Source organism: Xylaria bambusicola, assembly GCF_022495145.1.
Source record: "Xylaria bambusicola strain CBS 139988 unplaced genomic scaffold F5B22scaffold_64, whole genome shotgun sequence".
In the NCBI taxonomy this organism is placed as follows: Eukaryota; Fungi; Ascomycota; class Sordariomycetes; order Xylariales; family Xylariaceae; genus Xylaria; species Xylaria bambusicola.
The window spans coordinates 95,139-113,082 of NW_025953617.1; the positions used below are offsets into that span (position 1 = coordinate 95,139).

General features: G+C 49.5%; 9 protein-coding genes across 9 annotated transcripts; 6 read left to right on the forward strand and 3 right to left on the reverse strand.

Annotated features, from left to right (window-relative positions):
* Positions 1-408: 408 nt before the first annotated feature.
* On the forward strand, positions 409-2,769 carry F5B22DRAFT_485172 (WSC domain-containing protein). Its single transcript, XM_047972288.1, has 6 exons — positions 409-989; positions 1,057-1,150; positions 1,265-1,356; positions 1,416-1,832; positions 1,905-1,940; positions 2,022-2,769. The coding sequence occupies exons 1-6, from the start codon at positions 838-840 to the stop codon at positions 2,611-2,613; spliced, it is 1,383 nt and encodes a 460-aa protein (XP_047826235.1). The 5' UTR covers positions 409-837; the 3' UTR covers positions 2,614-2,769.
* F5B22DRAFT_485852 (DUF706-domain-containing protein) lies at positions 2,758-4,201 on the reverse strand. Its single transcript, XM_047972289.1, has one exon. The coding sequence runs from the start codon at positions 3,859-3,861 to the stop codon at positions 2,926-2,928; it is 936 nt and encodes a 311-aa protein (XP_047826236.1). The 5' UTR covers positions 3,862-4,201; the 3' UTR covers positions 2,758-2,925.
* Positions 4,202-4,377: 176 nt separating this feature from the next.
* Positions 4,378-7,331, reverse strand: F5B22DRAFT_625799 (uncharacterized protein). Its single transcript, XM_047976190.1, has 10 exons — positions 6,906-7,331; positions 6,766-6,794; positions 6,620-6,703; positions 6,515-6,562; positions 5,989-6,458; positions 5,662-5,923; positions 5,177-5,605; positions 5,015-5,121; positions 4,859-4,958; positions 4,378-4,801 (listed from the first exon to the last, which is right to left on the reverse strand). Exons 1-10 carry the CDS (start codon positions 6,944-6,946, stop codon positions 4,659-4,661), a joined length of 1,713 nt encoding a protein of 570 aa, XP_047826237.1. The 5' UTR covers positions 6,947-7,331; the 3' UTR covers positions 4,378-4,658.
* A 552-nt stretch (positions 7,332-7,883) lies between these two features.
* Positions 7,884-10,757, forward strand: F5B22DRAFT_660808 (sugar transporter-domain-containing protein; the record flags this gene model as incomplete). Its single annotated transcript, XM_047980319.1, has 9 exons — positions 7,884-8,297; positions 8,449-8,605; positions 8,799-8,974; positions 9,026-9,232; positions 9,287-9,346; positions 9,405-9,592; positions 9,643-9,870; positions 9,924-10,014; positions 10,073-10,757. 9 exons carry the CDS (start codon positions 7,884-7,886, stop codon positions 10,295-10,297), a joined length of 1,746 nt encoding a protein of 581 aa, XP_047826238.1. The 3' UTR covers positions 10,298-10,757.
* A 396-nt stretch (positions 10,758-11,153) lies between these two features.
* F5B22DRAFT_625817 (uncharacterized protein) lies at positions 11,154-11,780 on the forward strand. The gene has a single exon (XM_047976191.1). It carries the CDS (start codon positions 11,402-11,404, stop codon positions 11,726-11,728), a length of 327 nt encoding a protein of 108 aa, XP_047826239.1. The 5' UTR covers positions 11,154-11,401; the 3' UTR covers positions 11,729-11,780.
* Positions 11,781-12,772, forward strand: F5B22DRAFT_625819 (uncharacterized protein). Its single transcript, XM_047976192.1, has one exon. It carries the CDS (start codon positions 12,228-12,230, stop codon positions 12,489-12,491), a length of 264 nt encoding a protein of 87 aa, XP_047826240.1. The 5' UTR covers positions 11,781-12,227; the 3' UTR covers positions 12,492-12,772.
* An 85-nt stretch (positions 12,773-12,857) lies between these two features.
* Positions 12,858-14,119, forward strand: F5B22DRAFT_625823 (vacuolar ATPase). The gene is made up of 6 exons (XM_047976193.1): positions 12,858-13,079; positions 13,156-13,194; positions 13,289-13,322; positions 13,388-13,396; positions 13,494-13,594; positions 13,749-14,119. Exons 1-6 carry the CDS (start codon positions 13,077-13,079, stop codon positions 13,908-13,910), a joined length of 348 nt encoding a protein of 115 aa, XP_047826241.1. The 5' UTR covers positions 12,858-13,076; the 3' UTR covers positions 13,911-14,119.
* Positions 14,120-16,150, reverse strand: F5B22DRAFT_625824 (Catenin-beta-like protein). Its single transcript, XM_047976194.1, has 2 exons — positions 15,923-16,150; positions 14,120-15,854 (listed from the first exon to the last, which is right to left on the reverse strand). Exons 1-2 carry the CDS (start codon positions 16,131-16,133, stop codon positions 14,155-14,157), a joined length of 1,911 nt encoding a protein of 636 aa, XP_047826242.1. The 5' UTR covers positions 16,134-16,150; the 3' UTR covers positions 14,120-14,154.
* Positions 16,151-16,395: 245 nt separating this feature from the next.
* F5B22DRAFT_651168 (phosphoglycerate mutase-like protein) lies at positions 16,396-17,203 on the forward strand (the record flags this gene model as incomplete). Its single annotated transcript, XM_047979420.1, has 3 exons — positions 16,396-16,450; positions 16,508-16,717; positions 16,770-17,203. The coding sequence occupies 3 exons, from the start codon at positions 16,396-16,398 to the stop codon at positions 17,201-17,203; spliced, it is 699 nt and encodes a 232-aa protein (XP_047826243.1).
* Between the last annotated feature and the right edge of the window lie 741 nt (positions 17,204-17,944).

Consider the following 17,944-nt stretch of genomic DNA (forward strand, 5'->3'; position numbering starts at 1 on the left):
TACATAGGTAGAAACACACGTAGCAGTCCGGTCGTAGTAATAACCGATTGATTCTCATCAGAAGCGATTTGGTATCCGGGCACGGTGACAAGATTTCCGAGTCTTTTGCTTAATCAACGAGACGGACTTTACCAATTCGTGTCTGCGTTCGAATCACGCGCCTGGTTATTCGCCCACATCTGCCGTCTTCTTCTACATTTCAACATGCACCATCAAGACCACAGATTCGTCAAAACCAATAGTTAGCTAGATGGCCAAGTGGCTACTCTAAGCATATGTGGTAGGAACTGGTGCCCTGCTAGGAAAATGAGACTTGGATTTTGATCTATACAAGAGTTGGCGCTTAAGCATTTGGCTTCGAGTAGCAGCCACATACCGCCAAGGGATACTTTTTTTTTTTTTTTTTTTTTTTTTTTTTTTCCGCCTTTGCCTTTTCCTCTCTCTCGTTATGGTCATTATCATGACCCTTTCATCAAAGCGTAAAACGTATCAAAGCATGTGTAACGCACGTGGGAAATTTCTTGCCGCTTTAAAATCAAGCTTGTTTTGTGTTTCTGTACAAACGTGCATTGATTGGACTACAGTGGTTCACAAAACTTTGACAAAGGGAGCCCGGCGCCTACCACGATCAATCAATCTAGCCGCCCTGCGCAATCTCCCGTCTTCTTCGCGAAAGGCACAATGAACTAAACTGGAAGCCACAAACCTATGTTTCCTTGAAAATCCCATCTCATTAATCAGATGGGCAAAGGATATAAAGACCCTGGTGGCCCAGCTAAATGACTTAATTAGTATATTCACCACCTATTCACCTAACTAAGTTTAATTATACACAAAATGCCTGGTGCATCCTATAGAAACCTTCTTTTCGGATTCGCGGCTCTTGCCGCACAGGTAGACGCTTTTTGGCGTTTACCGTGCGCCTCTCCGGTGGTTGTTCAGCGGGCTGATCCCATCGAAGACCCTAACGCCGTCTCGAAGCATGTACAGTGAGTACCAACCACACGTCTATATCCCCCTCTCAAAATGACGATTACTAACACTAAAGGATTGCAGCACCGTGTTGGGTTCTAATGCTTTTAATTTTACCATGAATTATCACGATACACAGGCTGCAACATGTTCAACATGTAAAGCTGTTGAAGATTTAGTACGCATACGAACCCCCTCCCTGATCTCCTAGCCCTTGTTCCTTATAGTCGAGCAAGTGCAATGTTGAGAGCAAACTGGAGACCCCTTTGCTAATATGTTTTGATATGCGTAGTCTAGTTATTGGGTACCTTCGCTGTATTACCACGCAGAAAACGGCAGTTTCATTAGTGTTGAGCAGGTTGGAGGTGCATTAATCTACTATTTGTGCGTACATATCCTAGTACCAGAATTTATAAGATGACCAGTAGACTGACCTGCAGTAGACAGCGCTCAGACCCCAATGATCCTAACGCTGCGGAGGGTCTTATCCCCTTCCCTGAAGACTTCCGAATGGTTGCTGGGACCCGAGAAAACCGCAACTTCACCGACAGCCCTGAGCAACGAGCCGTTTCTTTTGTCTGCCTTGGAACTGAAGGGCCGGCTACTTACGAACTTCCCAACAGAAACTGTCCCGGTGGACTACGAACCCAGTTAATTATGCCATCATGCTGGGACGGCAAGAATCTGGACTCTCCAGACCATAAGAGTCATATGGCTTACCCAAGTGGAATAGATAATGGAGTATGTCCAAAATCTCATCCAAAACGGTTCATAACCATGTTCTACGAGGTCACATGGAGCGTGGACGAGTTTAAAGACCAGTGGTACGGAGATCAGCAGCCATTCGTGTTCTCACATGGGTAAGTGATTATATCTAGGCATCCCTTTAGCTGGAATGACAATGACGTGCCAGATGCTAATAGAGGATCTAGAGATGAAACTGGCTATGGATACCACGGTGATTTCATGTATGTCTTCCCTGGAGCATGTAGATTTCCTCAAACCCCATCATCTCTGAAAGAGGAATTACTGACCCCAGCAATCTGTAGTAACGGATGGGACATCCCAACCCTCCAAAAGGCAATTAATGAATGTAACGCTGAAAGCGGTGTGATTGAAGAATGCGGCGCTTTTACGTTGCGCGAGGATGACGACATGAAATCATGTAAAATCATGCCTCGGGTGAACGAGTCAGTCAAGGGAGTTCTGTCTGCTCTCCCAGGTTGCAACAAGATCCAGGCTGGTCCCGAGTCCTCGGACTGCCGCGAAGCAGCTAAGATCGGTGACCCGATACTTCCTTTTACGGACATGACCAAGAAATTAGGCTGGAAGTATGTCGCGTGCGCCGAAGATCCGGCAGGACAAAGCCGCACGCTCTCAGACTTGTCTATCGACCAACAAGACATGACGGTCGACAAATGCATAGCCACTTGCGGCGACAAGGGCTTCGAGTACGCTGGTGTCGAGTACACATCTCAGTGCTTCTGTGGCCATGGTATCCCAAAAGATCGCCTCCCGGCAAATGGCACCACCGGCGACTGCAGCATGCCGTGTGCTGGTAACTCGGATCAGTTCTGCGGCGGTGCAGCGCGCGTTTCGATCTACACCAAGTGCCATGATTCTTCATACTGTGTTAACTAAGGGCAAAGTTATATGTCGTTGTTGCAAGGCCGGCGCGTTCTGTTTGCACTGTACCGTTTAGCTTTGTTAGTCTAATTATTATTCACGATTCTCAGTAAGCTACCAGGTGCTAGGATGAGTTGCTGTTTCATAATTGTAACTTTTCCGTATTTTGCTTGTCTTTTAGTGATCCTTTATGACATCCTAGTATACCCTAAAAACCAAAACGCTTCCATATAAGATAAAAACTCCTGACATGTTTGTCAACCCTATCCCAAGTGTCTCGTGAATAATTCTAACATGCTTAAAAACGATGATGAGCTGTAGGCGCATTTACCACCGGATGATTTTCCGAGGAAAGTACTCATCAATGAGTTCGAGATAGTAGGGCTTGAGCTCCTCGACATCAGGGAGGCCGTCGCTCTTGCTGTAAAGGTCATAGGGGTTGAAAGCGCGAACGGCCTCCAGCATCTTCTCGTCGTGTTCATTCATGAATTCGCGATAGGCGCCCTCCTTGTGCCAGGGATAGAAGGAGTGGTAGCGGATCATGGCCAGAGCTTCGGGAGGCAGAGTAGACTGGTTCTTGACGATCTCATAAAGGTACTCGTCGTGGCCCCAGGACAGCATGATGTTATCTAAGCCACAGCCGGGGGAGTAGATGCCATACTTGGTGCTATAGATGGGGTCATGGATGTCGGGGTTGTCGGAGAAGGAACCGGGGTAGATGATGCGCTCGTCGAAGGCACAACCGATAGGGAATGTGTCGCCGACGACGTCCCACTGACCCTCCGATCCGTAGAAGAAAAGGAGCTTGCCCAAGTCGTGGATCAGGCCGGTAAGCTGCATCCAGCGGGGCTTGCCATCTCGGCGGATAGCCTCAGCAGATTGGAGGAGGTGCTGGATCTGAGATAAACTGGTGTCGGGATCAGACTCGTCGATCAGGGTGTTGAGCTTCTCCATAGCTTGCCAGATGGTCATCTCCTCCCGTTTCTGGAATTTGAGGTTGTTGCGGACTTTCAAGTTATAGGCCACGGTCTGCTTAGTATGCTGCTCCTTGTAGAAGGCTTTGACACGGTCACAGGCATCCTCGTACTGTCGGAACTGGGTCTTGTCCTTCTGGTGGTCAAACTTGGACTTTGAGGTCCAGTCCTCATCCTTCTGTTTCATATGATCCTTGAGGACATTGACCATGTCAATGCTGTCGGAGGTAGCCTCCAATTGGAGACCATCGCGGTTGGTAGTCTCCTCGACTAGAATCCCTGGTGCCATTGTGGTTTGTTTTGTCTTTTTTTATGTTTTAAGGGGTGTATTGGTACTGGTAGAGGGACATGGAAAGACTCGAGGTGATGGAAGGACGGCGATGCTGAGGATGGAGAGTGTCGACAAGAAGTCAAAACTAAGTTCGCGGCTTAATATAGAATTTGAAATTCGAACATTGACTGTAGGGCCGCATCTTGTTATCTCGGTGCAAGTCAAAGACTGCGTGTAAGTGACCTTGGTTTGCTCCACCCAAAGGCTTGTGACGCAGAAATAGCTGCAAGAGACAAGAGGTCGATACCTACAGGACGTCCAAAGAGGTCAAAATCGCCGACTCAGGCCAAAACAGTCACAAACGACGATTTGAGAGCCAAGTCTAGCAACATGCCCCACCCCGCCGCATGTGGATCGAGTCTAGGCTAGGTGAAGGGGTAATAATTCCCGGTACAGCTCGTAATCACTTACTCTTACCAACCACCACACATCCTCAGTCGTTGTCTTGCCTGTCTTGCCTGTCTTGCCTGTCTTGCCTGTCTTGCCTGTCTTGCCTGTCTTGCCTGTCTTGCCTGTCTTGCCTGTCTTGCCCGTTTTTGTGCCTCTAGGGTGCGTGCGCAGGGGCAGCCGACAGCCCGCGACCTCCTGCAAGCCTGGAATCTGCGCAGCACATGTAGTAGGTCTGCATTGTCCAGCCGATGCGATGTGAGCCGAGAGCTGCTCTGTTGTCGGGCTTCCTTGGAACCTCTACGCACCAGATACCTGCCCGCCAGGTAGTCGCGTATCCGCAGCCAGCAAAGCCATTGAGAAGCCGTTCAACCGTCAACCTCTACCCATCCCCATGCTTTCATCAATTGTTGCTGTATAGCCGCCGTGGGTCGTGCATGCGCCGTCTCCGTCTTCTTCAGGAACTCTGATAACGCGTGCTGATCGCGTTCTTCGCCGAAATGGTCCCCAACTAATAGCATCCATCAGTACGATGCCTGCTCTTCTAATGCCAGCCTGGGCAACTCACACATGGCAATTCCAATGCAAGCCGTGAACATGGCCGGTGGCGTCCACTGGTTGCTGATTCCAAGCCCGCATAGTTCCCGCATGAGCGTCTCAATACGTCGCTTTGCCCGCTTAGCAACTGCACAAAACGAAATTCCATTTCCTCTGAGTGGCTTACCGTCGTATTTCGCATTGCTCCTCGGCGCTTGGTGCCTACACGTGGGATCGAGGGGTCGAATTGGATCAAGAACAATTGGGCTAATATATGGTGCTGGATTCCGAGAACTGATTCCAACTAGTCAGCACACTGCAGTCTGTTTTCTTGCAGTGGACAACCCACTGTGACAACTCGACCCATGCCAGATTTCTGGGAAAGCCCCGGCCCCTGTCCCATTGTTGTAGAAGTAGGGATTGAACGAAGGCGGTCTCGCTCGAGTCCAGCTTTCGACCGCTTCATTCAGTGCGATCCACCTCTGTGTAGTCAGAGGGGTATCGCCGAAACAGCAATTCAGAACATCAGCAAGTAGGACGATCGCACGATTTGACCAAGTATAGTCATCTGCTGGCCCGAGTGACCGGTCCACAATGAAGTCGTCCAGTTTAAGTTTGACGCATTGCTGGGTGAGAATCGCAATATATATCTCTTGTCGGAGCCCCACCCAGAATGCTGCCGCACTTAAACTACCTGGCAACATGTACTGGTCGCCTGCGTTAGCAAAAACATGGATACCCAGGAGATGGCTATAATTATCTTGTCCCGTAAGAGAACCTATATAATCTTAGTTAACAGCCCGCGTGTGCAAAAGCTTCCGACTCCGATCTTACCATCCATCTCCTCAAGCATTCGAAGAATGACCGTTGCCGCAAAGAGATTCTCATCAGCGATTGCAGAGGAATGATTCATCATCGGGATAAGATGCTTGAGGCATTCATCATGATATCTATTAGACGCCAACGGATCAAAGTCAGTAGTGTGACTGAGATGTCTCGCTGCAATGGCCAATATTGCATTCAGGAGAGTATGACAGGTGCTAGCCCGCTCGGGCACGATCAATTCGAAATGTTTGAGGGGGTCGCAGCAGTCCAGCTATATACAGTTAGCACATGAGGCTGAATGATTCTCATTTCACCGATGCCAGGCCTGTCTCTTACCGAGATGGCTATTTTTTGAATATAATGACGGAACAGAACGGCATCCGTTGGGTCCTTGAGAGGTAATGCTGGCGTATCATAGAAATGTGAGGTTTGCACGTTCCCATCATAAGATGTATGTGTACTCAAGCTCCGATGTAAAGGGTGCATGGTCTGTAGACTGTCCGTATCTGAGCCATTGCGGTGAGTTTCAAACCGCGTAGGAAGCTGAGCATCAGCTCTAACTAGCTCCAGTTTGGAGTCCCGAGAGCCATGGTGTGGCGCGTGTTTGCGCTGGTGTCCTAACTCAGTTGGTGGAACATCCGATCGCCTGGTCCCTAAGATATCACCAGGCAGTAAACCAGAAGTTCCCGGTGAGCCCGACTTTGGCTCACCAGGGGAGCCATCATCCGTATAGAAGTGCTGTTGAGATGCGTAATCATCGAGCGAAGCCCCGGCCACGAGATACTGTGTCTCGTCTATATAGATCACTGCCGGTTTCTTTAGCAGGTGGGTTGCAAGGGTAGCTCCAAATCGGGAATATTACATCTTTTTGGTGGTCGAAGCCATTTTTGATCCCTGCTGAACTTTGTTCCTGTAGGGAGGGTTAGAGCTCACGGCTCTTGCTAGGAGCGAAACATAGCCAACATACCGATACTTGGCTTGAACTTGAAGGAGAGTCTGCATTCGCGACCCGCGTGCGCGCATCGACCACATCGCGGAGTGCCACGATCACCTACCCATTACGTCAATCAACAGAATAGATCGCTTGGGGAGGTATTATTAACTATCACATACATTTCAGGTGGTGTTCACGACACGTTACGCTGTTAATAAAGATACCTAGTCAGCAAATAAAAGAAGGGTGCCAATTCGACTCATCCCTACTTTAGACAATGATGGGTTTAGACGGATTGGTACGGTTTTGACGAACATACCAGGGTGTGGCTAATAAACCAGTGTGGTCGGCTGAGGGCATTCGCAAAGCCGTCGATCAAGATAGCGTGGGCTAGGGTGTAGGCTTGGCGGCTCGGAACGTTCAACCGTAGTTATCGGTGCTTCCCCCATGGGTGCTCCAATTGTTCGAGATCAGTTTTCCAGACTAGAGAGAGACATGGACAAGACCGGCGAAATGAGTTGGAAAGGTATGGGGGGCCCCGGGTTTTGTTGGAGGGTATGGGCCACTCTCTCAATACCAATCCTGCCTAGCATGCAGCGACGAAATGGATTTTGCAGCGTCATGTGGTTCCCTACTTTAGTAGATAAGATAGAAACTGGTAGGCAGCCTGGATGATTAGGTACACGATGGTCCTCAAGACGTAGGAAGCCGGCGCGTGGATTTCGTGGCGCAGTGGAGTACATCGGTAGGTATGATCTGTGGGTTAGCCCTGGCGCTGTTCAACGTTCCAGCTCGTGGTCCAGCCAAGGGGACCGACACCGCGACCAACCAAGTGGTTCGGATTTTCAAGGCACCCGCATCTTGGAGGCTGACTCCGACTCTGCGACCGAACTATCTACCTACCTACTCGCCTAGGTAGGTACCTAGTCTCTAATCTCCAATCCCCCGCAATACCCCACTGCAAGAAACCGACGACTGGACAGAACTGGGATCTCGATGCCAAGGACAGAGCGAGAATTCAGCAAATCAGCAACAAGCAGCTCTTTCGCTCGCGTGCAAGCGTCCAAAGTCCCCTTGTGGCTGCCGTACTGGTCTTAGGCCGAGAATCCCCGGAAGAGGCTATCCTCGGCCGTTATTGGTGCTAGGTTCTAAGGGTAGGAGGTTTGCAATTTTTATCATCATATAAGGGGCGTCTCCCAGCTCTTCGAACAACACCCCCCCAATAAGGAAAGTAGCCAGCGCACAGTAAACACAGCCGAACCATACAACGCCATTCTATTAGGTGGCCGCTGACACGATGGCCAAGGATACAGACGAAAAGAAGTCTCATACTGTTGTCAACGACGACGACGACGACGAGGGACTGTCCCCCGTGCAGCTGGCGACCACCAATGAGAAGAAGCTGGACGATGTGCCCAACGAGAAAAGCATGGCAAACGACCTGATCCGCAATGCTCGCCTGGCTACCGAGAAGGAGCAGAGCATGAGCCTACTGCAGGGCATCAAACTCTACCCCAAAGCTATTGGATGGAGTATTCTGATATCCACCTGCATTGTTATGGAGGGATATGATGTCTCACTGATCAACAACTTCTACGGCAATTCCCAGTTCAACAGAAAATATGGAGAGCCCTATATTAATGCCCAGGGTGAGACGGATTATCAGGTCTCAGCAGCTTGGCAAGCCGGGCTAAGCAACGGCGCTGTTGTCGTGAGTTCACGGCCCCTCTCCGAATCTTAAAATTGCTTTTCCGGCCAGCTCTGTTCCATAGACTTTGCACCAACATTTCGTGGGCTTGTTCCTATCCCGTGCCTCTCCCGCCAAGAGACCATACGCTGACGTTGCACATTCGTCATAACAGGGTGAAATCATTGGTTTGATGATTAACGGATACGTATCCGAGCGATTTGGATACCGATACACAATCATCGCTTGTTTAACACTATTGACAGGCTTCGTGGCCATCTTTTTCACAGCGCAGAACGTTATCCACCTCCAAGTTGCTGAAATCCTCTGTGGTAGGTACGTATTATGAACCTGCTGTGCCAGTTCTGAAACTTGGTGTTGGCAAAGAGATATGTTATTGTCCAGAGCTAACTGTTGCCGCAGTATGTGAAATTTTGTCCTACAAACGCAACCACCATAATTTGCGTTATTCTGCAAAGTACCTAATGCAATAAGGAACTAGACTAACACATTATGATATGGCAGTACCATGGGGCGTCTTCCAAACTCTCACCATCACCTATGCTTCTGAGGTCTGCCCTGTTGCACTTCGTGGGTATTTGACGACTTATATCAATGCGTGCTGGGGATTTGGCCAACTCATCGGGATTGGAGCTATCGTCGGAAATCGTTGGAGAAACGATGAATGGGCGTACCGAATCGTCAGTGTAGCACCCTCTCCTAGATTTCGTGATGTGCTAATAGCCACGTAGCCATATGCACTTCAATGGATCTGGCCAGTGCCGCTTGCAGTTGGAATCTTCCTTGCGCCCGATAGCCCGTGGTGGCAGGTTCGTCATGGTCAACTGGACGAGGCCAAAACATCGCTGCTCCGCCTAACAAGCTTGAATCGGGAGACGGATTTCGACGCCGATGAAACGATTGCCATGATGGCGCACACTACTGCACTCGAAGCGAAGGTGGGCAGAATCTCATCGAAGTGCTCATCTTCAGCGTTGACTAATCCATTGTAGATTACCAAGGGCGTCAGCTACTGGGATTGTTTCAAAGGAGTTGACCTACGCCGCACCGAGGTGAGCTAACATTATTGCCCCCTCTATGAAGTTTTGATGTGCTGACTCTCACCCTCAGATTGTGGTCGCTTGTTGGGCTATCCAAAACCTTAGTGGGAATTCCTTTTCGAATTACTCGACTTATTTCCTCCAGCAGGCAGGTCTGAGCGAAGATAAGGCGTACTATTTTGCGCTCGGCCAATACGCGATCAACAGTGTTGGCGTATTGGGCGCCTGGACGCTCATTACGCTTGGATTTGGACGCAGGTTGGTGATCATCATGGGCCCTTCGCAAGCATACTGCTTATTTTTACTAGAACCCTTTACGTTTCTGGATTGGCAGTGCTGTTTGTCATTCTCCTGATCCTTGGCTTCCTCGGCCTTGCTTCTGATAGAAATGCGGCCTCACTGGCAACCGGGGCCATCTTACTGGTATGGGCTTTGATATATCAATTGACTGTCGGCACCGTGTGTTATTCACTGGTTGCAGAGCTCTCCAGCAGGCGTCTGGGGATCAAGACAATCGTGCTGGGACGGGTTGGATAGTGAGTTTACCGTTGATTGCTCAATAGTACCACCAATCTAACCTTGATTATAGCAACATTGTGGGTATCGTGGCCGGTGTTATTACCCCTTACATGCTCAACCCGACTGCATGGAATTGGGGAAACTATGCTGGATTTTTCTGGGTAAGCTAAATACTCGACCTATGTGACTGTATGAACGTTGGTTTAACTCTTTGACAAGGCCGGATCGTGCTTCCTTTGCTTGATTTACACATACTTCCGAGTCCCGGAGCCCGCTGGGCGAACATATGCCGAATTAGACCTGCTTTTCGAGAAAGGCATCAGTGCTCGAAAGTTCGCCTCCACAAAGGTCGACGTGTTTGCCGAGAATGTTGAAGGTGAAGCGTTGGATCAGTATAGGAACCAAATTGCCATCTCCCACGTAGAGGATAGCAAGACAGGGTGAGGGGATTTTTTACTCATCCTCACTAGGTAGAAGAAGCGAACCAGTTTGGTCGAGCTTAACAAAAGCAGGGACAGTGATATCTGCATACCCTAGCGTGGTGTCTATATAAGTCTGTCGCGTTTTGAAGGCCAGTATTATTATTATAGAGTTCCAGTCAGGATACTGCCAACAAATACTCAGCAAGACTACATATGATAGCCTCGTAAGCTTGCTCATGTCGGCGTGCCGCAATGATATCGATACCACGCGGGCAAGGGCCCACTTCTTCTAGTCCTTACACAGCAGAGAATGTCATGTGTAAGATGGATATAATATCCGACATGTATTTCAATGCTATGGTTGAATGAATGAATAAACCCTTCTTCAGTTCCCCTTTGTTCTACACTTCACACGAGTCCTTAGGTAGCGGCGGCTGATTACATATGGCTTGCCTGCGAGAAGTCGGTCATACAACGCGGGGTCCGAGGGATCGACTCCCGATGCAGACTACCGATCTGGACTATGTACACACTACGTAGACACTCCGCCCAAAAATAACCTCCTGTTCTTGTAGAAACTTCCCATATTCAGTTTGCCATAGCATATGGTGCAATAGCCATTTTCTCATCAATCTCCAAACGTATATAAACGATATGGACGCTGCGCAGCCGCAAGCCGGCCAAGCCGCCGTCTTGGATTTAGACAAGGTGGTTTCCGTTCTCTATTACTCAACGTAACATGGCTGTTCCCATTCGGTCTTCACCGCTAGCGCGCTATATACTCCAATCACCGACATTATCTCGGCAACTGACATGGTAGCTAACTCATGATGTGACAGTGGCCAACTGCACAAAAGCTAGTCAAGCGATGTAGCGACTTCTTGGCTGAAGTTGAAGACCTGTAAGTCGAATTGACCAGCCGCCTCCTGTCTGAGGAATACGAAATTATCACGAGGCACCTAAATCACTAACATCACGTGTTCAAAGTACACCGGGCAGGGAACTCGAAGAGAGGCTCAACAAACACTATGGACCCGGGAATTCCTACTATGAAGATTTATGCCGCCTCGTGCGCCAGGGGCTTGAGGAGGGATGGGTCGCAGAGACCGAATTGGGTCATGGTAGGATGTACCGGCGAGGCAAGATCGCGCTGCCCAGCGCTGAAACACGCTTTTTTAGTATCACTACAGTGTACATGGAGAGCGAAGATGTGTTCGCGGGGCAATACCATGCCCATCCCTACGGAGAGATCAATTGTGTTGTCCAAGTAGACGAGACGGCCGAGCTGGAGGGTATGAACGGATGGCGCGGCGCCGGGTGGACGTCGCCCGGTCCAGGTACACACCATTATCCCCGAGTTCGCAAGGGGGCGCTCGTTGCACTATTCTTCTTACCTGCTGGTCGTATTTCGTATAAGGCGACACCGGATATGAAGCAACCGCTTAGTATATGAGAAGCTGTACTAGGTACCCGACAGTAGACACAATAATTCATTTGTGCCAGATTGTACGAATTGACTTGTGAAAATTGAGGCTTTGGCGCTTCCTTATAATCAGTATATACTGTAGTTTGAATACATTTATTGTACACGTTCTTTCTCACGGGAGATGATTCCAGGACACGCCTTATTCCGTTGCGAACCAAACGGGACGAGATGCGACGACTCGGCTGTATCAGCTGACTTTCTGTCCAGGCAAGGTTCACGAACTTCGGGAGGAAATTCTAGGCGGCATCCCCATACACCCTCAGGGGTCGTTTCGTTATATTACGACTACCATGTTGCAGCTATCCGCCAACCAACCTTTGGCGCTCTCCTCGGGCCTGGGAGGTGTAAGCAGATATGATCAAGGAAACGGGCGAGCGTAGAGTTGAATTGTCCGGACGATTCAAGGTCTGCCGATCTCATCGTCAGGCGCACCCAGCCGTCCACTTCCCCATTTTGTATCAATTGCATGAATGCGCTGCATTGCTCAACGGTCACCGGTTTGATAATGCCTTGTCTGGTATATCAAGCGCTGACTGTGACACAGTTTGACCCTTCTTATATTCTTCCTCTAATGCTTTCTGCAAGTCGAAATCAAGCTGTCGTTCCCGTTTTATCCGCTGCTGTTCCATGTCACGAACAACACCCTGGTGCATCGCCTTTTTACAGACAAGTCAGAATCTTTCTCGTATATCATGGAACTGCACCCCGGGCCTTCGTAGGTTGGGTATAATACGTAGCGCGCACACACACCTCTTTCTCGAATTTCTGCTGGAAGTGTACGAAGACCACAGTACTCGCTGCGAAAAGTGAGGTGCCCAGCAGCGTGAGCTGGGAAGCGCGAGACATGGTGGAGAGGGAAAGATTGTTGAACAAAGCTCTTCTATGTAGTCATGACCGACTTTATCAATAGCAGGATGTAGCAATGGCGTAAATCCCAATGCTCTCGAGGAGGACAGGTGGGATAAACAGTTAAAAAAAAAAACAAAAGCAAGTGAGGCTTATCGTCTGATGTGTCGCTGAAGAATGACGTTAGGGGTTCTATCCACTATAAGAGTGCTGGGTACAGCTCCCTTACCCATTGGACGGGGCTGACTTAGGTAGGTGCTTACCTACCTACAGTAGGTAGCTTCTAAGCTACGACTTGCTGTACCCTAGGTTCACATCTGATATTGCCTCCCATTTAGCATCCCGCACGCGTCAATCGTTTCACTGCCCGTTCTCGTCACTCCAGTCGCCGGTGCCCATCATCTAGATACGGTCACTGTATTGCACAGACAATAGCCACTTCTCGAACTTCCGCGTGTAAGCAGTTAAAATGGTATGACTCTCACCTACAGTCACTCCTTCGAGTGCAGGGCAATTGAAAGAGGTTACTGACAACCTATCAACTGCAGTCAGCTCAGAACTCCGCGGGTATCCAGACCTTGCTTGATGTACGTGGCCACTCGACTTTCTTGAAGTGGTGCCCCTTGGGGTCTGCCGTCAAGTCTATAGCTCGACCAAAGCTAACGCTCGCCTCCGTTATAGGCAGAGAGGGAAGCCTCTAAGATCGTCCAGAAAGGTAGTGTGCCGTTAATGCAATCCACCCACGCTCGATGCGTACACGAAATCACTGACGCCAGACAGCTCGCGAACGTAGGTGCACGTCAACCAAAGCTTCTCTTGTCCCAGAATACGCGACGCTATACATCGGGACCAACTGACTAACCCGGACTATGTACCCTACGGACAGTACGAACGAAACGTGTACGTGAGGCGCGAGATGAGGCCAAGAAAGAGATAGACGCCTACCGTAAGGCAAAGGAAGAAGAATTCAAGAAGTTCGAAGCCGAGGTCAGCAGCATCCCCTTAACTTTGCTATCCCACTGCAAACCTGCGGCGACTTGAAGTTATGCGTTCGAATGGGTATCGAAGCCAGGAAATACAATAATCGAATAGGCGGAAGCCAGTAAGATTGACCACCTACTGACATATCGGAATCTCATAGCATACGAAAGGCAACAAGGAAGCTGAGGACGAGGCCAACAAAGAGGCTGACGAGAAGATTAAGGAGATCCAGACTTCCGGCAAGAAGAATCAGAATGCGGTGGTCACAGATCTGCTGAAAGGTGTTCTGGAGGTTAAGCCTGTTCCTCCTTCTGCGGCATAGTTCCTCTAATGACTACACCGTTACCACTGTGCTACGATGAACTTCGAGGAGAAAGCCTATGGTACATCCACACACTACCTGAGAAGTCTTTGATTTCCGAATAGCTTTGACCGGTTGTTTGAAAATACGTTGGCGAACTGACATCCTCGTAGCTACATGTGGATAGCATGACTAAATTAATTAGATTGCGGCTGGTTTGAAATTAGGCATTGATTATCTGTCGTTATTCCTATCAAGCTCACCCTCACTGTAGGAACTCAACTAGTGTAGAGAGCATCTCTCTTGTGTCCTTGCCATCCGCATCTTCGGTGTCTATGCCCTCAATTTGCTCCTGAATGCTATCTTTAACCACGGTTAGTGATTCGTCTCGATCCGCCAATAGCTTCTGTATTGTTTTCTTGGCACCGCTGTCCTCGGCTACGAGCCAAGCCAGCACCACATCAAGTGTTTGTAAGGAGAAGAGACCGGCATCTAATCGGCGGGAGAACCACTCATCCGCCATATCTTGTCTTTCTTCCGCCGACATTTGAGACTGCTGGGCCTGAATAGCCTCATCTGCAGCACCTACACGGGCGGCACATTGTTGGCGCAGCTTTACGAGCTTTTCAGTCTTCTCGTAGTCTTTCTCTACAAATTTAGCCAGTAAGCGTATACGTTCGGCTGAGTCTGCTGGTAACAAACGTAACATCGACGCAAAAGTGCCGATCAGATGCTCTGCCACGCGATGATCGGTACTCTTTTTCATGAACAGCGTGAATATGTTCTTGAGGCCCCCAGCTTCGACGATCTTCTGACAAACCTTGACACCAGACGTGCCGCTCGACGCGTGATCAAGCAGCCTAAGTGATGCGTCCTTGCTCAATTTGCCTTCCTTGAGCATGATAAGGCACAGCTCGACACCCTCAGCTTCGACAAACTTATTCTTCCCTTCTGGTTCGTCGACCATGCAAGTCAGTGCCTCAAAGAGGTTTTCAACATACTCTTCTTCCTCGCTGCCCTTCTCGGGGTCTAGTTTTCGATATGGGGCCACCAGCTGTAGCATAATATCCGTGGCATCCATAGCAGCGAGTTTCCGCCTATTCTTAGCCGAGTTTTGCACCAGGATTGCTAGTATCTCGGCTGCGTACTGTTTATTCTGGCTTACGCCCCCCCCTTTTTTCAGCTGAATGCGCCGTAATAACCACTTGAGCAAGCCTTCCTCTCCGGCGACGCGCTCTGCTGTGATGGTTCGCCCGCAAAGATTTTCTGCTATGCCTAAAGCATGATATACACCATCACGGTCCGTCTCTTGCGTCTCGTCCAGGCGCTCGAGATTCGACACGAGTAGTGACAGTAGATCGGCTTCTAGCAGCGCCTCTACAAGCGCATCATATTGTGTTTCATCAGCGGCAACGTCTTCGCCGGTTAATTCGCCAATGATTTCAACGGCGTCGATAGCAATATCGGTATTCTCATGTGCTAATAGTCCAACTAAGCTCCCTACACATCCGAGGCGCGCAAATTCCGGGTACAATTCTGGGTGTTCGGACAGGATCGAAAGTGACTTGATCTCGGTGTCGAGCTCAGCCTCGCTGGCGATGAATTTGGAGGGGTCATCCTCGAATTTGGCGCGCTGCTCGGCGTTATGGGAAATCTTCTTCTCGAAACTCAGGGCGGTGCGCCGTAGCCATGCCACGTCCATTTTCTCAGGAGCGAGGTCGGTCGTAGTGTCATCGAGGTAGTCGAGTACCTGGGCCTCCTGGTCCGTCACGCCGCCGCCAAAAAAGCGTCCACCTTCCTCGTCGTCATCTGGCGGCATTTCTGGGCCATAATCGCCTTCCTCCTCGTCTTCGCGCGACGGCCCGGCGGACCTAGCCTCGAGGTTGTCATCTGTGAACTGTTCGTCGTCGACGCGAGCGTGTCGGCTACTTCTACCGTTGAGTCGTGGAGACTTATGAATCTCGTCTTTCATGCAAATCATGGTATGTTAGACTAACACAAGCCTCGACAAACAATGATGGGATACAACTCACTAGGATCTCGAAGAGGATCAAGCTTGCGTTTGCTGCCCACGCCGGACGCCTGTTTTTGAATCAATGATCTCTGTCCAAATGACGAGCAGTTGAATTGATTCAATAACTCACCTTGAATAGCTCGTCTATGCTTGTCATAATGTAGTCTCTGGATGAGCGCAAGAATAGTGTAGGCGTCGAGATGAAGCGCTGCGAAATTACGTACCTGCATTTACCACTTTGGGGAGCTTCGCGGAAGCTTCAAAGCTTGTACCATACTGTACCCACCTAAGCACCGAGTACCTATTTGTACAGTATATGCGCACCGTGTATTACCACTATGGGGAGGCCTACTCTTCGCTCTCGACAACGACCACCCGATAACCGGCCCGTGGCGCTTCAGAGCGTTACTCATTCACCTCAGATTATTGTCCCCGGATGACCTTAATACGACTGCTGGGAAGTAGTGGCGGTTCTCCTGCAATTTAACCACCATGCCTCCGACACTTGTTCTCATACGACATGCTGAGGCAGAACACAATGACACTAGTGGGCATTCTGATGATGCATAGACATTGCCTCGGACCTGAATCTAATTGCGCATAGAGAACTACTCGACCCATGATCCGAACCTTACTAAACTTGGGCGGGAACAATGTGCAGAGTTGAGAAGGGCGCTGATGAGAGACCCCCTAGCTCAACAAGCCGAGTTGATTATTACATCTCCAATGCGCCGTACCATCCAAACTGCTCTGGATACAGTGGACTGGTTGATAGAGAAGGGCGTCAAGATACAGGCCGATGCCCAGTGGCAAGGTATGATCATTCGCCTGTCATTTGTCGGGTACGAGCTAAGATCATCCAATAGAAAACTCGGCGAAGCCTTGTGACGTTGGCACCGCCGTTACGAGTCTCGCTGGGGAGTACCCGAACATCGACTATTCAACTGTCGACCCTGTGTGGCCAGACAAGACGTCGCCGGCGGGGAAACAATATCATTACACCAAGACGGCAATCATGGCACGAGGTCAGGCGGCGCTCCAGAAGCTGTATGAGCGCCCCGAGAAGGTCATCATTGTGGTTTCACATTCGGGCTTCTTACGCCTAGGCGTCACGGGTTGTTGGTTCTTTAATGCCGACTATCGTATCTTTGAATTTGCGGCCATGAGCAGCCCAGGTAGCCCGTATCAGTTAGAGCAACACGCTTCCACGAAAGAGAATGGTGGCGGGTTGGGCCACAGCTGGACAGAACAAGTTGTCCTTGGCTCCGATCTGCCCGATGAATTGCCCAAGTCCGAATGATCAACAACGAGCAATCAAGCAATCTTGACCGCCATATCCTGATATACTTTAGATCTGACTTAGATGTCGCCATTATCCAGCTAGAAATTGGGGCCTGACAAAGCCATCATTCTGGACTTCGTCCTAGATATCCTTAACGCCTTTAGAACTCAAGACCCACGACACTTGCGCTGTTGGCTGCGAATGACTTAAGCTATAGGTATGCCGAACGTGTTGATTCATGATGCTAACAGATAGACGGACGCCTTAATACTGTTGATAATATTTATGCTCACGTAACGGCCCCCTTATTGAACACGGCTAGCTTATAGCCAAGCCACCCAGTTTACTACGGTACTGTAGCTCACCCCTGCGCGACCTTCCGCATTGGACCTCATGTCGCCATTCGTATAAACAAGAATGATTCCAGCACAGCCTCCCCAATCTCAATACGAGCCACGAGCGTGGTCCAATTTTTGTTTCACGTTTGATTAGCGCGATTGATGCCCGGACCCTCCGGGCAGTGAACAAAATTCGAACCCGGCGGCCCGTTATTGTGATACCAACCTACCACAGAGTCTACCAGATCATAGTGTAGTGTATATATGTATGTATATATATATATATATAAGTCTACGTACATTTGCGGCCTCATTGATACTTATACGTACTTATATGGATCAAAATATGCTAGGGCCGCTAGGATGTTAATGAAATATTATCGTCAGATAAATTAGGTGCCTATTTTGGTCCAGCATGCAT